The 18346-nt window shown below is 39.1% G+C and overlaps 1 protein-coding gene across 1 annotated transcript in view; it reads right to left on the reverse strand.

Annotated features, from left to right (window-relative positions):
• Phlpp1 (PH domain and leucine rich repeat protein phosphatase 1) overlaps nt 1-15764 on the reverse strand; it is a 223769-nt gene extending 208005 nt beyond the window's left edge. Inside the window, exon 1 of the mRNA XM_027949099.2 lies at nt 13998-15764. Coding sequence (XP_027804900.1) covers nt 13998-15564 — 1567 coding nt within the window. The 5' untranslated portion in view covers nt 15565-15764. The remainder of the gene's footprint in view (nt 1-13997) is intronic.
• Between the last annotated feature and the right edge of the window lie 2582 nt (nt 15765-18346).

Consider the following 18346-nt stretch of genomic DNA (forward strand, 5'->3'; position numbering starts at 1 on the left):
TCCACAGAAAAACAAATGCCACAGGCTTTATTTAAAAAGGAAACAAGTGAATGTCTTTCAGTATACTACAGGCCCACTTTCAGGCTTCAGTGCAACTTCAACATGTGTATGTGTGCATTTTCTTTACAAAAAAGCAAAATAAATACTTAACCCAGAACTCAGATACTCACAAACTATGATACCAAATGGAGCCCAAAATGATTCAAAAGCAGATAAAAAGAACTAGATACCTAAGTGTACTTTGTAAATTTCAAAAATTAAACTAGAATGGAGTAGCCTAAACTCAGTCTGACTGGACCTTGAACCAAAACTCCAGTTTCTCCAAAAACAATTTAGGATCCCAGAATTAAGGCAACAGTCCATCTGGGGATGCACCCAATGGAGTTTGCAATCTCTCTCCTTTTCTGCCATTACAGGAACCTGTGAATACTGCACCTCCATTAGAACATTTTTACACTTTCCTGTAAATGTTAGCTTGTTTGTTTCCAAAAATAAGCCCTCAAATCTACAAATACTTCAAAGGAGTCTAGACCATTCATAGTAGTTACCTTTGAATCAAAAGCACAGTTGACAGAGTAGATACGGATAGGAATGAATGAATGAATGAATGACCAGTCTTCCACATTACTGAGCATCAGTACTCAACCAAAGCGTATCCTATCTTCCTTAAGGAGCCCTAATTAACTCTAATTACATCTGTGGCCATTTACTACTGCTAAAAATAATAAAACCATATTAAATTTATGTAACATCTTCAGAGTTTACAAAGCACTTTCACATATATCATCAAATCTGAACCTCAAAGTTCTTTCAGATAGTCTTTTTTAAATCATGTTTTTTCTCTAATAAATGGGCTGAGGGAGGTTAAGGGTTTTATATAGGTCTCACATCAAGTAAAGAAACCCATAGGCAAACATAGATCTCCAGTTTCTTGATTAGTGCTTTTTACTCTAAGAAAAAGTGACACCATTCATCCCAAAGTGACCAGGACTTGGTCTATAACTGTTACTGTGGTCCTAGGTACCTTCACTCCATTATCTCATTTGATCCTCTCAACACGCTGTGCAGCAGGAAGGAATTACGTCTGTCTATAAAATCAAGTCAGAATCCTAATAAATTCAAAGTCTATACTTCCCAAATGGTGATGGGACCACAGAAGTGTATTTGGGGTAAATTTTCTATATTATGCAAATCAGAGGAGGACACTCATCAGTTAACTCTGGCATCAGATAACTGACTTAAATTCTGCTTCCACCTTGCTCACTGTACAAATCCAGACAAGTTACCAAAATGCTTGGACACTGGGGAGATAAGATCTATTTCATAAGATTGTACTGGGGATTAAATTAGTCAATATTTATAAAGCACTTAAGTGTTTAGCACATAGGGTTCATAAATAACAAAATACTACACAATTTCTTAAACATTATATAGCAGGATACAACTATGCAGTTTAATTCTTTTGCACTTGTTGAAATTAGGAGGAAAAAAAAAAAAAACATGGCCTCTGGTTAGTCATTGTGGAAGAAAGAAGTGTTACAAACACCTAAATAAGTTTAGCAACCATAGTTTTATTTCATTTAGTATCTTTCAGGAATGGGTCAAGAGATTTTCCCTTTAAGTATTAATATATTAAATCTAAATTCTAATCAAAGATGATTTGGAACCTCAGCAATACAACTAAAAGCCCGGTTTGCCACCAAATTGAATCTTACAAGCCACAAAATCCATAATACAATTTGTGTCTTGGTCACTTTATAACCAAGATTCGGTCACTAAACCACAAAAAGCTGCTTTATCAAAGGTGGCAGAAATTGTAATTTCAATTTTTTATATCTGATATCCCCTAAATTGACTTTACCCTTTACTCACCTGCACTAAAAACGACTTCATCTTCACTGGGAGTTTATGTCTTAACAGCACCATAGGTAATATTAGAACAGTGGTCCCAGGGAGGTGGGGGTGTAGTTCAGTGGTAGAACACTTGCCTAGTATGTAGGAGGCCCTGGGTTCAATCCCAGGACCTGGAGTGGGGGTGGGGGGAGAGACAGTAGTCCCAGTATCACAATGTTCTACTGGCTCAAATCAGTTAGTTCAAATTATATTCTTGTAATCAAGAATTATCAGTAAAGCTCAGTGGTACACACCTATAATCCTATAATCCTAGTTACTTGGAAGGCTGAGACAAAAGGATAGCAACTTCAAGGCCAGTCTGGACAATTCAGCCATGACCTTGTCTACAAACAATACTTAAAAAAGGCTAGGATATAGTTAAGTTGTAGAGTGCTTGCCTAGCATGCTTAAGGCCCTGTGTTCCATCCCCCAAACTACCAAAAAAAAAAAAAAAAAAAATCATCACTTCATGATTTACTGAACCTCCTTTCCCAGATCAACCAAAGAAAGCCTCAATGCACCACTAGTAAAGTCTGCAGATTTCAATGGGTATGTCACCCAACTTTTCTTCTTCTCAATTGAAAAGATAAACAACATATGTTTATCTTTAAGTTTACAGTGGCATTCAGGGCAGTCCCAGAATTTCTCTAGAAGGGGAAAAAAAGGAAGTTCTTCAGTATAAATAAGCAGCTAAGATTGCTGCCTAATGAAAAATTAATTATTTAGAGTTCAAAATTTGGAAAATGGGAATCATGCTTTTTAAAAATATACTTCTAGAGCGGGGGTTGTGGCTCAGTGGTAGACCACTTGCCTAGCATGCAGGAGGCACTATGTTCAATCCTCAGCACCACATAAAAATAAATATATTGTATCCATATTTTAAAAATCTTTAAAAAATTAAATAAATAAAGGTATGTGTCCATCTACGATTAAAAAAAAAATACACTTGTAACTGCAAGTTCAAAGCCAACCTCAGCAACTTAGTGAGACCCTGTCTCAAAACTTAAAAAAAATAAATAAAAAGGGCTGGGGATGTGGCTCAGTGGTTAAGAGCCCCTGGGTACCACCCTCCCCCCACTGCCAAAAAAAACACTTCTAATATGTGAAGTAAGAAAACGAGAAAAGTGATGGGAGGGGAGGGGAGGAGATAGGGGAAAAGAAAGGACAGCAAAATAAAACAGACATTATTATTGCTGTGTGTATATACATGACTGCATGACCAATGTGATTCTGCAACCTGTACACTCAGAAAAATGAGAAATTATATCCCATCTGATTCAAATGTATCATATGTCAAGGTCATTGTACTGTCATGTGTAACTAATTAAAACGAATTAAAAAATTTTAAAAAAAGAAAAGAAAATTTTATCTAAGCAGTAGTTTATATATATTCCAGCTGCATCTTAGTCACTTTGAAATGATAAAGAATCCACAAGAAAAGAGCATCATAATAAATTCATGAGTTGCCAGCCCAAAAGTCATGGCAACTCTGGAAAAATTATGTCATAGGAAATTGGAGAGTAAAAGGAAATATAGAGTTGGGTGTAGTGATCTACACCCATAATCCCAACTACTCAGAAAGCTGGGGCAGAAGCACTGCCAAGTTCAAGGCCAGCCTGGGCAATTTAGTAAGACACTTTATCAAAACAAAATTTTAAATAAAAGACTGGGGATGTAACTCAGCAAGGCTCTGGGTTCAATCTTTTGTATTATAAAAAAGAAAAATGTAGTCGTAAATCAGCTAAGGGTCTTCCCTCTCATTTTTCCTCAACAAATGCAAAAGAGCTACTAAACCTATACTATTTTCATATCATAGTAATCATATTATATTAAACAACAGAATTTTATTCCTCTATCAGTTAAAAATATATACAGAAATTCTGAGGAAAAGTAGCATTTTAAATCAGTGGAAAAAGAACACAATTACCCAATAAAAAAATGTCAGGACAATTTAATTTACTACTTCCCATCTTACTCAAAACAGACTAAAATTTAAAGCATATAAGATAAACCTACAAAATACCCCAATAAAATACTGTATAATTTATTTAAATCTTGAGGAAAAGAAGGCCTTAGTAAAGAGACTCTGAAAACCTAAAGGCAAAGGTTGATGTAAAAATGAACACATAAAGAAAACATTAAGGACTTAGAAAACCAAACTAATTTCCCTAATGTGCCTCTAAAGAGATCTATAAATCAGGGAGAAAAAAGAAAAAAAAAAAAATGGTGGGCAAGGGATATGTGAACAGGCCATTCTCAGTATGTTAAATTACCAATAAATGCATGAGAAAAAGTTGAACAAAATTAAGAAACACAAATTTTTTGAGAGATTTTTTTTTCCCCAAGACCATTTCATTTATGCTACCAGTACTCTTCATCCATAAATACAACTACCACCTCCTGTTACTGCCTACCTCAACCCCCAGTGGAGAACATGTGTGAACATGCAAGTGTGTGTGCAAGGAAGTGAATGAGTCTGCCTATTATAGCAGTGCTTATGCAGGAGAGTTCCCTATTAACTTAAATGTCAGCTGTACACCAGGCACACCACCTCAGAGAGATAATCAAGATAAATTTCTCCTATGCTTCAGCATCTGGAGTACATATTTTTCTATGCCAGATGCAATGTAATTTTACCCTTTTGTACTTCTGCACTTTAAAATTTCCTTTCCTCAAATTAAAAATGAACAATAATCTCTGGGGAATTAGTTGACTAAGTAAGTTAATAGGCTAAAACTTTTGCTTAAGGTACATAATTAAATTAAAATGGAAATAAATAGATGTTACAGGAAATTTAAGTATCTAGAAACTTGTTCCCAAGATTCGCAAACTGTCTTTCTGCTTACAGGAGCAGGACATTTCTTTTTATCTCGCTCTAAAAAGAGAATTCAAAGCAATGACAGATTTCATAATACAGACTTACAAAATCAGCACACAACAAAAGCCAAAAGAATACTGAACTGAGTTGTTTCGATTTTTTGTCACATGAAGGCAGTACTGTATATGTATAAATACTAGAATAATATGCTACATACAATTAGTTGTGAGATGACATCTCTTTAAAAAATATAATGTGTCTTTTTAATGCATGTATGTTTGGGATGGGAATTTGTTCTCAAAATCTATTCTTAAATTTTTCCCTCAATTAATTTTTTAAAATTTAATGATTCCTCTTTCCAATATTTCCATTCTTCTAACAATTTCAACTTCAAAGTACTGGATGAATCAACATTGATTTTCTAGCACAGTATCTCTTCTTGGCCAACCGTGTCTTAAAAGTTTTATCATAAATCGCCCAAAGGGTAACATCACTGATGAAATCTAGTTTTCCTCTGTGCAATAAAAGTATCCAGATGTTCCATTAGAAGCTGTCCCCTTAAAATCTGTCAAAGTAATACAAAATCTCTCACTGATTAGAAAGAAAAAAACTAGAAAACCTTGAAGTAATAAAGAAACCACCAAACTAAATAAACGCACAGAGCACAAGATTTTTCTAATTTTCATTTTGAATAATAAATATTTAAAACAATAAGTTTTCTAGTTCACAATGTGGAAAAAAGAACACTAGACAGACTGAAAATCCGTATTCTTAATTCTGAGACTGATATGATGAATGATTCTGGACCACACTTAACCTCTACAGGTTTCTTCATCTATAAAAAAAAAAAAAAAAGATATTGGACTAACTTGACTCTGTGGAATTCTGTAATCTAATGAAAACAGTGCAAAAATTTCATTTTCTTTAAGTGTTTTATTCCCTACTGATTCCAGGCAGAGCAAGAGGACCACTGCTTACCATGAATTAAAGCTAATTAAACCAGGAAATTCCACACATTTGGATCTCTCTAAAACAGTTGTTACAGTAAACTTTGTGCCCTGGATAAAAAAGATACCTTACTTTATAAGTCAATTTTAAGGATTTTATCTGAATTTAAAGAGAATTTTTTTTTTTTGGTAGTACTGGGATTGAACCTAGGACCTTGCAAACACTACTAGGTAAGACTCTGCCACTGAGCTACATCCACAGCCCCATTTGTATTTCTTTAAATTCATTTCTAGCATGTTGAATTGTACTTTGGGGAGTAAGGCTGACAAGGATAGGGTGGACCAAACATTATTCCCTCTTTAGTCCCAATCTCTATTAATAAGGAGGCATCCTTGGGTTGTGAATCTCAGGCTGTCTTGTATTAGGTCTGAACCTGTTCCCTTCCCATAAAATAAAGACAGGAGAGGGACAAGTTCAGGTCTTACAGAATTTAAAATAGACTTTCAAAACCCTTCTAAACAATAGGCTCTCTAAAGGTAGCCTCACAATGTTGAGAGTTGGAAGAGATTATCGATTGGTTCTAATCAAATCCCATTATTTTTACAGATGAGGAAACAAAAGCCCGGGACAGGTTAAAAAGAATGTCCAAGGGGCTGGGGGTGTGGCTCTGTGGTAGAACGCTTGCAAGCGTGAGACACTGGGTTCAATCCCAGCACCACATAAAAATAAACAAATAAAATAAAAGTATTGTATCCATCTACAACTAAGCATGCATATATATATATATATATATATATATATATATATATATATATATATATATTACACACACCATATCCAAAGTCATCTCCCAATTCTCCAACCTGTTTTTGAGGAGTCTGGGGGGGTTTCTTTGTTTGGGTTTGATATGGAGAATTGAATGAAGGGGTGTTTAACTACTAAGCCACATCCCCAGCCCTTTTGTTTTTATTTTTAAGACAGGGTCTCACTAAGCTACTTAGGGCCTCACTAAGTTGCTGAGGCTGATATTGAACTTGTGACTGTCTCCTGCTTCAGCCTCACAAGTGGCTGAGATTACAGGCATGTGCCATAGCACTGGGCTTCCAATTAGTTTTTTAAAAATACAGTATATTTTCTTTCAATCAGACTGTGAGATAAAAGAGTACAAATTTCCCCCCAAAGTTTTGTTTTTTAAAACAATAGAGTTACTTTCACTCAAAACACACACACACACACACAGAGCATCAGCCAAACTCAAGACCCACAAGATATAGCTTCAACATTAAGGTACCAACCTGACAAGCTCTCAAAGCACATGGATGGTAATAAAGAAAGAATTCCTTAGGAATACATTTCTCATAATCTAGTAAAGGTCAAAAACTGGTTCTGTGTATAAAATTTCAATCTTAGGACCATGTTTCAGGAATGAATTAAATGTAAAATACAGATAATTATTAATATTCATTGAAAATGAGTACAAATCATACTTTTTTTGCTATAATCTAAAAACATGCCTGGTATTTGAAAAGAAAGCCCAAATGTTCAAACATATTATTAACTGAGGCAGGTATATGAAAAGATTCATTCTCCAACAGCTCTTCATCAGATATATGAGTCATAAGAAATGATAGCAACAAATACAAATCCCTTCCTGCTTGAAAAGAATGCAGAAAAGAACTAAAGAAAAATATAATTCAAATTATCTCAAACTTCAGATTTCTAAATAGATTTGACTCATATTAAAATGGTCCAAGGGGCTGGGGATGTGGCTCAGGAGTAGAGTGCTTGCCTTAGCACACGTGAGGCACTGGGTTCAAACCTCAGCACCACATAAAAATGAAATAAAGATATTATGTCCACCTACAACTAAAAAATAAATATTAAAAAGAGATGGTCCAAAACTAAATTATTTCAAATTTTATTCAATCTTCAGCTGAATGCTTTCACAAAACCAGAAATGAGACTAATTTACTCTTAGGCAAGCTTCACTTGGGAAAGTATATGCCAAAAATTCTCAATATTTCTTGTTTGTTTTTATTTACTATTTGCAAACTCATATGTACAACATACAAATAAAACATTTCACCCAGTTTCCAACATAACATCTAGATTACGCATGCAGAGTCCACTAGATTGATACTTCAACAAGACACTTTATTCTATCATTAAGTGTATTTTATAACATATAAAAACAATCTCAAACATAAAAATACAATAGGGGGAAAATAATTATAGCACAAATGTGGCATTATGGGATGGTTATGCTTTGTTTCATTTAACGTACTGAAAGGTACACCAGGCCAACTCATGATACAACAAAACCATTCCACCTCTAAAATTAAAGTATAATAATACTTCACTAATCAGTAACTGTTGTTATCTTTGATTAAAAAGAACAATATCAGGGCTGGAGTTGTGGCTCAGCAGTAGTGTGCTTTGCCTAGCACGTGTGAGGCCCTGGGTTCAGTCCTCAGCACCACATAAAAATAAATAAATTAAATAAAGGTATTGTGTCCAACTACAACTGAAAAATAAATATTATTTTTAAAAAAGAACAATATCATACAACTTGAAAGAACTGTTATTTCACAGTTAACCAAATACCCTAATGTTCTTAACCAAAATATCATTAAAGACAATTCTTTCCAGATCCTTGAGTTTCAATTTAAATAAATTTTCTAAATCCTAGAAGTTAAGTTTCACACAAATTCAAACATAGTAAGTCATACAGCCTATGTTATAAATACTTATTATGTCTAAAGATTCCACATGGCCAACTCTTTTTTTAATTATACAATCATTTAGAAGACCAAAGGTAAGTATAAAAAAAGGGTTTGTCCTAGAAGCACAGTGACATTAGGCCAAGATTCAAAACCCCTCATTACCCCTACTCCACCAGATGCATGTGATTAAAGGGGTGGAGTGGGTTTTAGAAGGTGGGATTTTAAAGGGGGAAAAAAAAAAAAGGCTTTATTTTCTCAGTCTGTTTCAGACATTTTGATAACATCTCTTTCTCCTTTTCAAAATGTCAGGTGTCTTTAAAGGAATAGTCTTTCTATTGAATAGGCTGCAGGATCTCTCAACTTTCACAGTACAATTAAACTCCTCTCCTGTCCAACAGATTGAACCATGTTAAACCCTGGCACACAACAAAATCATTAAATCTAAGATGCCTCATTTGACAGATGTCTCATTAAATTCATCTCAAAGTTGAGGTAAGAGATGCCTTTGAAAGGGGAGGGGGGGCTATTAACTCTAAAAAAAACTTTAAGAACTGCTCTCTCAAAGTCCAGAGTTCATTGGTGTGAAATAGAAGATATTAATAGAATGTGGCACATCTAAAATCTTCTGCCATAGGAGAAACACTTCTGTTAACACAACCCTGGGGACCAAATAGGATGCCAGACTGAAGAATCATACACTACCAGTTGCTTGAACAAAATTCCACAAATTCAACAAATGTTAAAAAAAAATGCCAAGTAATCACCATGAGCCTGGATCATATACAATGTTAATAAATCAAAAGGTAAATTCAGACTTCTGAAAATAAGATACAAACACATATTCAACAAAACTCTGGAAAACCAATCACTGAAGGTTGCGGACCTGACAGTCTTATTCTTTTTTGTGGGCTGGGAATACAACTCAGGACTTCACACATGCTAAGTATGTGCTCTCCCACTGAGCTACATCCTAAGCCCCAAAGTGACAATCTTAGAGCAAGAAAAAGATACAACCCTCAACACTAAAATTTTATAAAAAACTCATTTACGCCTCTCTCCTCTCAAACTCATTTACACCTATTCTCCTCACTCTATGGTAATTTTAACAAGTACAAAAGACATACCATATTTTAGGAATAACTATGAAGAAATTCAGGAAGAGCTAACTATATAATATTAATTATAAAAATGGTATAAGAGCACAGCAATACCAATAAAGCAATATTCATGACTAAAGTACAGATAATTCTATTTTAAAATAAAAGGCAGTTAAAATTTTAAATGATGGACTATTTTCAGTACTTTAAAATCTGTTTTAAAGGAACTAAATTAATCACAATCCCCTCTCAAAAGTTATCCTCTCTTTAGGTAAAGTGCTAATTCCCTACTTCCTAATGGAGATTTACAATATTAACAAATTAGACATGTTTGAATAAGAGAATCAAGAATCATCATGTAAACTTTATATCATTTTGACTTAAATGTAAGTATCACTATTTGCAAACAGAATGTTGAGAATACTTTAGTACTTTCTGTATTGTCTACTTTATTTGCCAGTCTTGGTTCTTCATGTTTTTAAAGGCACAGTGACAAAAATAGAATTGTCCACATTTTACAATGAATATCATTCAGGACTAGAGAATTATATCACTTCATTACCAGCAAACACAGCATAGTTTCTAGATGCTTTTAATCAAGTGAAAAAATTCAAGTGCAAATGAAATTCCACTTCGATTCATGGAAAGTGATATGAATTGCAAAATAGAGTATCCTAGCTCTCTCTATTCTCAGCTCTGCCAAGGATTGAAAATCTACAAGCAAGAGTCAAATTTTATCTCTGTGCATCAGTTTCTCCATCTCAAGAGAGGACTGACACCAACTCCTCCGTAATAATGTTTTTAAAAGGGAAAATGAGATAATTTATGTGAAAGTCCTTTAAGATTTTTGAAGATAATAAAATCCAACGTATTACAGATAGTCTCAAACCAGTTACCAAGAAAAAGAGCATGTACTTTATATCAAAAACAACAAATGAAGTATAAATTTTAAAATACATTAAAAAAAAAAAAACCTTTTGCACTTAAAAGCACTGTTCAAGCACATACTGGTGTCACATGTTCAAACCACGATATTCAATACTGCTGTAATTATAGTAATAAGAACCTCCTTGTCAATATTACAGCCTCATGCTGAACTACACCTTCTTGGTTTCCATGTAGGAACCATGTTAAGGACTCCCTCACCCAGAGAGAAAAAAGAGAAGAAATATGAGAGGGTAAGGAGATTGTCTTTCAAACAATCTCAAAGAATCACACACAAAAATATCTTTTTCACTAAGTACAATTTGTGTGCTCTTCTTTCTGTCAACATCCTTTCTCATTATTAAATTTGAAATGAAATAGCTATATTACTAGATCTAAAAGGTGGTAGAAAAAGAGTAAAAAAATATAATTTCATACACCCTTGCTCAATGACACAGACTCCACAGGGAGTCTAAAACACATTCTTGCTTAGGAGTCCATAACTTATGTCAGACAACCTAAGTTTTTAACTGTTTTAATCTAAAATTACTCTTTCAAGTAAAATTTATCTGATTTTAAAAGGAGATTAAATTTGAGCATAATTAGCATATGAAAGTAAACTCAGATAAAGCTATTCAAATTTGCTCATATTTGAAACAGATAAGAGAATGGCTATGTTATTGGCGCAATAACAATCTTCAAAATAACTTTTCATTATCAACTCTGTAATTAGATGGTACCTTTTATCTACCTTCAGCTTCATTAAAGACTTTCATTTTACTCTACCCAAATACATATTTAAGTAGTCAAAGCAACCATAAATGTCTTTCAAAATCTTTAAAAGAACAATCTGAATTGGGTTATAAATATTAAAATTTAAATGAAAGGTGACCCTCAGGAGAAACAAAGTTTTCTTCTAGACAAGAGCTTCTTAAAGAAACAGATTGGATAAACCAGATAGAGAGTAAACAATAAATTCAATTTACATATAAGAATATAGATTCAGGGGCTGGGGCTGCAGCTCAGTGGCAAAGCACCTATCTAGCATGTATGAGGCACTGGGTTCATTCTTAGCACCACATAAAAATAAACAAATAAAATAAAGGCATTCTGTCCATCTACAAGTACAAAAAAAAAAATTTTAAAGAATATATTTAAAAGGCCTCAAGGCAACTTCCTAGCTAGTCTGAACTCCACCTATGCATAAACAAAAAGACATGCAGTAACTTATGAATAATTATATAAAGAATTATAAAAAACAAATAAGGTACAGAATTTTCCAACACTCTTTTAAAGGATGTCATCTAAAACAAACATGAATTTTCTTTTTTCTAAGAGAAAAAATTAACTACCAAAATGTAACATTCTCTTTCTGCAATGTCCTATATTCTACTGGAGCACAGAGATAATTTCTAGGAAACTCTTCATCTTGGTGCAAACCTTCACTATATGCTAAATCCTGACAATGTTCTGGTAAGAGATCAAGGCCCTTTTGTTTGTCAATAAACTTCCCTGCAAAAGTTCAAGTGAATTCACCATATACTAAGTTTTGTTCTTTAGCAAATGAGTATCAGCACTGAGATGTTTGGTATATTCCCTTAGGTTTAAAATAAGCAATTAGACATCTTTTTAACAATCAGCCATCTTCCTTCTAGAACACCTGTACACTAGTTTCATATTCAAAAGCAGCATACATACTGTGTGTGGAATCCCCACTTTATTAGTTATCATTATGAACACATACAAAGAGATATGTGTGTATTCATGCTGTGCATACAGAAATGAAGCAATAAGTTCAGGATAAGGTAGCAATTACAACTTTTCACAAAAATAAAACAAAATTAAAATAACCATGCCAGAAATTTAAGATTTAGCTAGAAAGACTTGTCATTTTTACGTTGAGTTGGGGGAAAAAAATTGCTTATCATCCACTTAGAATGTTTTAGACACTCAATTGAAAAGAGAATCAAAATTTAAATTTTGTAACTGTGACACCCATAAATTTTCCCATAGACAACACATACAATCATAGTTTCTTCCATATAAAGATGTTCAAACATTGCTTATTTTAAATGCTTTACTTTATATCTACTTCCCTCAGTATCATTCAATTTTAAGGACATTTATTGTTCTCATGTTAAAATATTGTCCTTTCAAGTGTGATTACTATTTAATGCTTTTGAAAAATAGTATTTTCCAAATTACATGAGCAATAGGAGAAAAAAATATAGTCATTGCTCCCACATAATAAAACCTCCTATTTTCTGGGCCAAAAACTTTAAAAGACATGTCATACTGCAAAAGCTACCAAGATCTGGTTTTCTTAATACAGCAAAGATTCATGAGAAATTCACTTAAGAATTTCAGAAAAACTTCAATGAAACTCACAAGAACATCTCATCAGAGACATGCTTATCAGTCACCCAGACTTCAATGTGGGAGTAAAGATTTCTTCATTCAAACTAGAAAAACTGCCACTAGGACACAAGTTGGACCAAAACACATTAAATTTGAAAAAATAACTACAGATTAACAGAGCTGATTGTATGATTACTTTTCTACCTTCACCTAAAACCTCAAGTTGGCAAAAAAAAATTAATTCCCCTGATTTAATTCTGCAATGTGAACTTTAAATAAAATTTCTTATGACTAAGAACTCAATTCTTCAAACCAGAGGAGAAAAATGATGCAAACAACTTATAAAAGGCAAATACAATAACCAGGATCTACAGCTCCCTAATTTAATACCAGTCAAGTCTTTAGCCAAAAGAGAAACACTACATTAGTTACTCTTTGTGAAGAATTTGATCTGGTACTGAAAAAAGACTGAGGATTTCAGATCAGATGTGAAGATACAGTAACCATTTCAATTCTTATTGCAAGCCTTATTTCAAGTTCTACTGCAATATATAAAGGCTGAAAGAAACAGACAAAACATTTTTTTGATTTTTTTTTCCAGGAGTCAAACTTGTAATGGAAATTGAAAAAAAAAAGCTTTAAAAAAAAAAGTGCTGGGAGAAAATATCACTAAAAACGAGGATCACATCTGTCAAGTGGCCAGCAAGGACTCCACAGGGAAATAAGTGTGGCAGAGAGTGAAACACACAAGGGTATCAGTTGGCAAGGAATGAGCTCACGGGGGCATGGGGCTGTACTTAACAGTCTATGAAAGGTAACAGGCGGACAGTCAAATGTAGGGAGGGTGCTCTGGAGCACTTCTGCTGGCCATTCCCCTCGGTTGGTGTAATGTCCACGTGAGAGTTGCCTGAAACCCAACAAGCCAGAGGCCTGAAGTAAGCACTTCAGTGTTAAACGTGCTGCTGCCTCTTTCAGGAGTCGGTTTCCCGTAAATTTCCCGGGGACTGGGCCACCACCTCCAACTTGCTTTCCAATCTCAGCCCTTGAGATCTACTAAAACTCGCAGACTTAAAGATGGCCCAACTTAGAACTACACAGACTGCGTGAAAGCTATAAAGACACACCAGACAAAGGCGCACCAAGACGCGCGTTTACTCTGGGGCTGGGCAATCTGAATCATTTCTCGTCCCTGCCAGGGTGTGAGCCCACAGGTCCACACACAGGTGATCTCCTTACCTGCATAGAAGCGAATGAGACAGCCAACCTCCGAGTCCATGCCTTCCTCCTGCACCCTCCACAGCTCCCCAAATCCCAGTTGGAAGAGGTAGTCATTTTGAATCTGCAAAGGCTTCTCGTCGGCCTCCAGGCGCCGGGTGGTCTCTCCGTGGAGCTGCACGTACAGGGTGGGCGGCGAAGGCGCCTTCTCGGCGGTCACCCCACTTTTCCTGGGGGTCGCGGGGGGGCCGCTCGGGGCCGCCGCCGCCTCCTCCTGAGACCCCTCGCGGGCCGCCCCTCCCAGGACGTCGACATCCCTCGGGGCTTTCTGCTGCAGCCGCGGCGGGGAGGCTGACGGGGAGGGCTGCCGGGGATGCCCGGGGCGGCCAGGACGGCGAGGCTGGCCAGTGGCCACCGTCGGGGCCGGCGCGGGGTCGGCCTCCAGCTCCTCCGACGACGAGGAGCCGCCGCCACTGCTGTATGGGTCCAGCCGGTCGGACACGCTCTCGGCGCTGGGGCTCAGGCTGAAGCTCTCCGTGTCGGAGGCCGGGCCCGCGGTCCCGCCGTCTAGACGCCGCGGGCCACACAGCTCTCCGGGGCTGGAGTCCGAAGGCGCAGGGCTGGCACGCGAGGGGCAGCGTATCCAGCCGCCCGGGCCGCCGGGGGGCAGCGGCAGATCGGCGGGAGGCGCGCGCTGAGGGCCCCCGACGGCACCCGGCGCGCTCCTCGCGGGCGGAGTCTCCTGGTCCCGCGGCTCAGGGGGCGCAAGCCGGGACCCGGCATCAAGAGGCGGCTCGGCGCGGGCCGGGGTGACTACCGGTACTGGCCCCTGACCCAACACCTTCACCACGCCTCCGCCTTTGTGGCCCAGCTGCAGCAGGCGGGCGGCCACCTCGCCGGCCGTGGTGTCCAGTGTGCAGAGCACCGGGCGCAAGTAAGTCGAGGCCATGTGGCGATCGAAGACGTGCACGCAGCCCCGCTGGAGCTGGTGCCTCACCCAGTCCCGATCCGACGGCTGCAGCTGCAGCATCTGCCGGTGTTTCAGGAGCAGCGCCTTCCTGTCCAGGCTCCGGGTACACAGCGACGCCGAGGCCGAGCAGGAGGCGGGGAGGCCGGCGGCGCCGGGGGAGTGCGAGGCGGTAGCGGCCGAGGACGAGGACGACGACGAGGACGACGAGGCGGCGGCAGCCGCGGACAGATTCCTCTTCAGCCGCCCTCTCCTCAGCAGTAGGGAGTTGGCGCCGCTGCCGGCACCGGGCCCCGGGTCAGCCCCACCAGCGGTGGGTTGGGGCGCCCCGCGCCGCCTCCTGCGTGCCGTGCCTCCCGCCCTACCGGGCAGCAGCCCCGGCTGCGCCTCGCCGGGGGCCTCTTCCCGCGCGCCGCCGCCGCCGCCGATCCCGCTCGCAATCGCCGGGGTCAACACGGGCTCCGGGCTCCGGCCACCCCCGGCCGCTGCCGCCAGAGCCGCCGCCGCCGCTGCTGCTGCCGCCGCCGCCGCTGCGGCCGCTGCGGCGGCAGCCGCCGGAGCCGAAGCTCGGTCCTCCCTGCTAGTGTCGGGGAGTCGCTGCGCCGCGGCGGCGGGCTCCATTGCAGTGGGGCTTCGCGTTTCCCCCCCAGCTCCGGAGGCAGCGGACAGAAAGGGAGGAGGTGAGGCGAAGGTGGGAGACGGCGGCGGCGCGCCGACAAGGGAGAAGCCAATGGCGTTCGGCGCCGCCGTTCCAAGGGATTATGTGGCAATTCGGAGCATTCCGTCGGTGTCTCGGTGTTCCATCCCGCGCTCCCGCCTCGCCACCACCGCCCCCCCACACGCGCCCTCCCCGCCCAGGTCGCGGGCTCCCTAGCGCCAGGCCCCGCCCGCTCCCCCTCGAGCCAGCCGCGGAGCCCGGGTCATTGAATATTAATCAAGCGCTGGGAGCGGGAAGGCTAGAGGCGGGAAGGGCGGGGGCTCCGCGCGGACCTCATGAATATGCATTGCTAGCATGACGGCATTCCTGGGAGCAACAGGGATGGCGGGGAGGCGGGGCTTCAGGGTAAACAAACGTGAGGCGTGCGTGCGAGGGCGGGGCGGAGCTTTCCCGGGAGGTTCCTGGGCAGGCTCGTAGCGGACAGCGCTGAGGGGCGCGCGGTGCACCTCGGGAGTTGTGTTCTCACTGGGGTCCTGCATGCGGGAGGGAAACTCGGCGAACTACAAGCCCCAGCGGTCTTTGGGCTCTGCCCCTCCTAGGGGCCCTCAGTCCGCCTTGGCCAGCGGGTACTGTGCCCTCTGCTGTTACACTCTGTGCCAGGAACGTTCACTTGGATCTTACTCGCTCACTCCTGCTCGCCGGGTGACTTATTTTCCCCGCTCTTTGGGAGCGAGGACTTTCAGGGCCCCTAACCGTACGAAAGCCATTGGTCCTCCCCTGGGCGGGTTGTGGGGTATAGATACCCACCCCCTGCCCCTGGGGACCACAGGCCCGCAGGGTGGGCCCAGCCTACTTCTTCAGCACTTTCTCAGTGTTGGGGAAGACGGAGGGTCTGGAAATTCTTAGACCGTTATTGAAGATGCTTGGTGGCAGTCGCTCAACCCTGAGCCGTCTTCTCCTTCTCTTTTTAGGGGAAAAATGGCAAAGGAATGTAGTCTCTTTTCCCAAGGATCTCGAAGTTTGGAGTAGCTTAGTGACACAGAAAACAGTAGAAAGTGGAAGGAACGTTGGAACAGAGAAGTAGCTGGATTCGGGATGGGCTGTTCTTGTATGCTTTCTCTTAATGTCTTACCTGTTTTTTGTTTTTTTTTTTTTTTTCTTTCAGCATTCAAGGAGGGAAAATATTTTCTACTGCTACAATGTTTAGTTGTGGTCGGGGTGGGGAGTGTTTTTGTTATTGTTTGATCTATTGAAACGATATTGTCGGCTACATTAGGGCAGTTTGCTATTTAAAATAATTTAGTAAGTCTTTTAAATTGAATTACCACTCTGCCTGAGAATACTGTATAAATCTGGATTTTCATATGTGAGACTTTTCAATAGTTATAACGACCTATACCATACAGGTCCTGCCTTAACTTCAATAAGATTATTAAACTTGAGGTTGAGGAGAGAAAGAGATATCAGCTGGAGCTGTAGCAAGGAAAATTGTATTTAAATTATCCACACAAAGGAATGGAGAAAGCTGCAGGACAAAAAATAAACATTTTTCAGTTATTCTTGAAATTCTCAAAAATGATTTCTTATATTTTTCTTTGAAAGTCTTACCCCTTGGCCTCATGAAACTAAATTCTTATTCCATGTAATTTACATCAACAATAACATTTTTTTAAAATTGGGAAGATTACAAGCTCCTACATGACAAATAATGTTAAAGTCAATTATTTTAACATAAAAATTTATTTAATAGAAATATGTTCCCATCACTGTTACAACAATTGAATAAGTAAACATTGTTCCTGCCTTCATAGAGTTTATAAATTAAAACAACATTCGATAAATGAGACAGAATACATGGGGGGAAGTACGAAAGGAAGCACTTTGGAAAGAAATAAAACAAGGAAGTTAGAGAACATAGACCTAACTTTGAATGAAATATACTGAGATAAAAGAAAATAAGTACCTGTTGAAGTAAATCTCTAAAGAAAAGAGGTAATGCAGCATAAATTTAAACTGTACTAATTTATATGTAGGCCAGCCCCTAACACTATCAGTTGTAGAAGTAGAAAGAATGCTATTTTAATTTAGGCATCCTTTAATAAGATTAAAAACGAAGCACATGTTAAACTTCAGTACTAAAATGGAATTTTTACACCTCTTTATATTCAATAGTTCCTTAGTTGATCTCCTACAAAACCATTGTAATATTATATATATATATATATATATATATATATATATATATATATATATATATATATAAGAAATGTAGGACTAGGGTTGTAGCTCAGTGGTAGAACGGTTGCCTGGCATGTGTGAGGCCCTGGGTTGAATCCTCAGCACCACATATAAACAAACAAAAAATCCATTGGCAACTAAAAAATATAAAAAGAAGTGTATATTAACTCCCATATGTCTCTTTCTAAAGTTATATTTCTTCACCTAATATAACAAGCCCTAGGTAAGTTTCTTCTAATCAAAAATTCAGTCACCATTGGCCCAATGTCCATTAGCATCCTCTCTAAGAAATTATAGTTGGTTATTTAATCTACTTCTGATTCCTGTCAGTTGGGTTTATACAGTCACCATGGCTCTGCCTTTTTAATCCCTTAAGAATTTTATTTATTCTTTCAAGGTATTTATAACCAAAACATATTCTCCAAGGGGTGGGGGGGGGATTAAAGAAAAGCATTGCTCGAAGAATTTAGTTCCAAAATAGTGGAGTTGGGGAAAAGCTGGGGAGAT

This window comes from Marmota flaviventris, chromosome 16, assembly GCF_047511675.1.
Source record: "Marmota flaviventris isolate mMarFla1 chromosome 16, mMarFla1.hap1, whole genome shotgun sequence".
In the NCBI taxonomy this organism is placed as follows: Eukaryota; Metazoa; Chordata; class Mammalia; order Rodentia; family Sciuridae; genus Marmota; species Marmota flaviventris.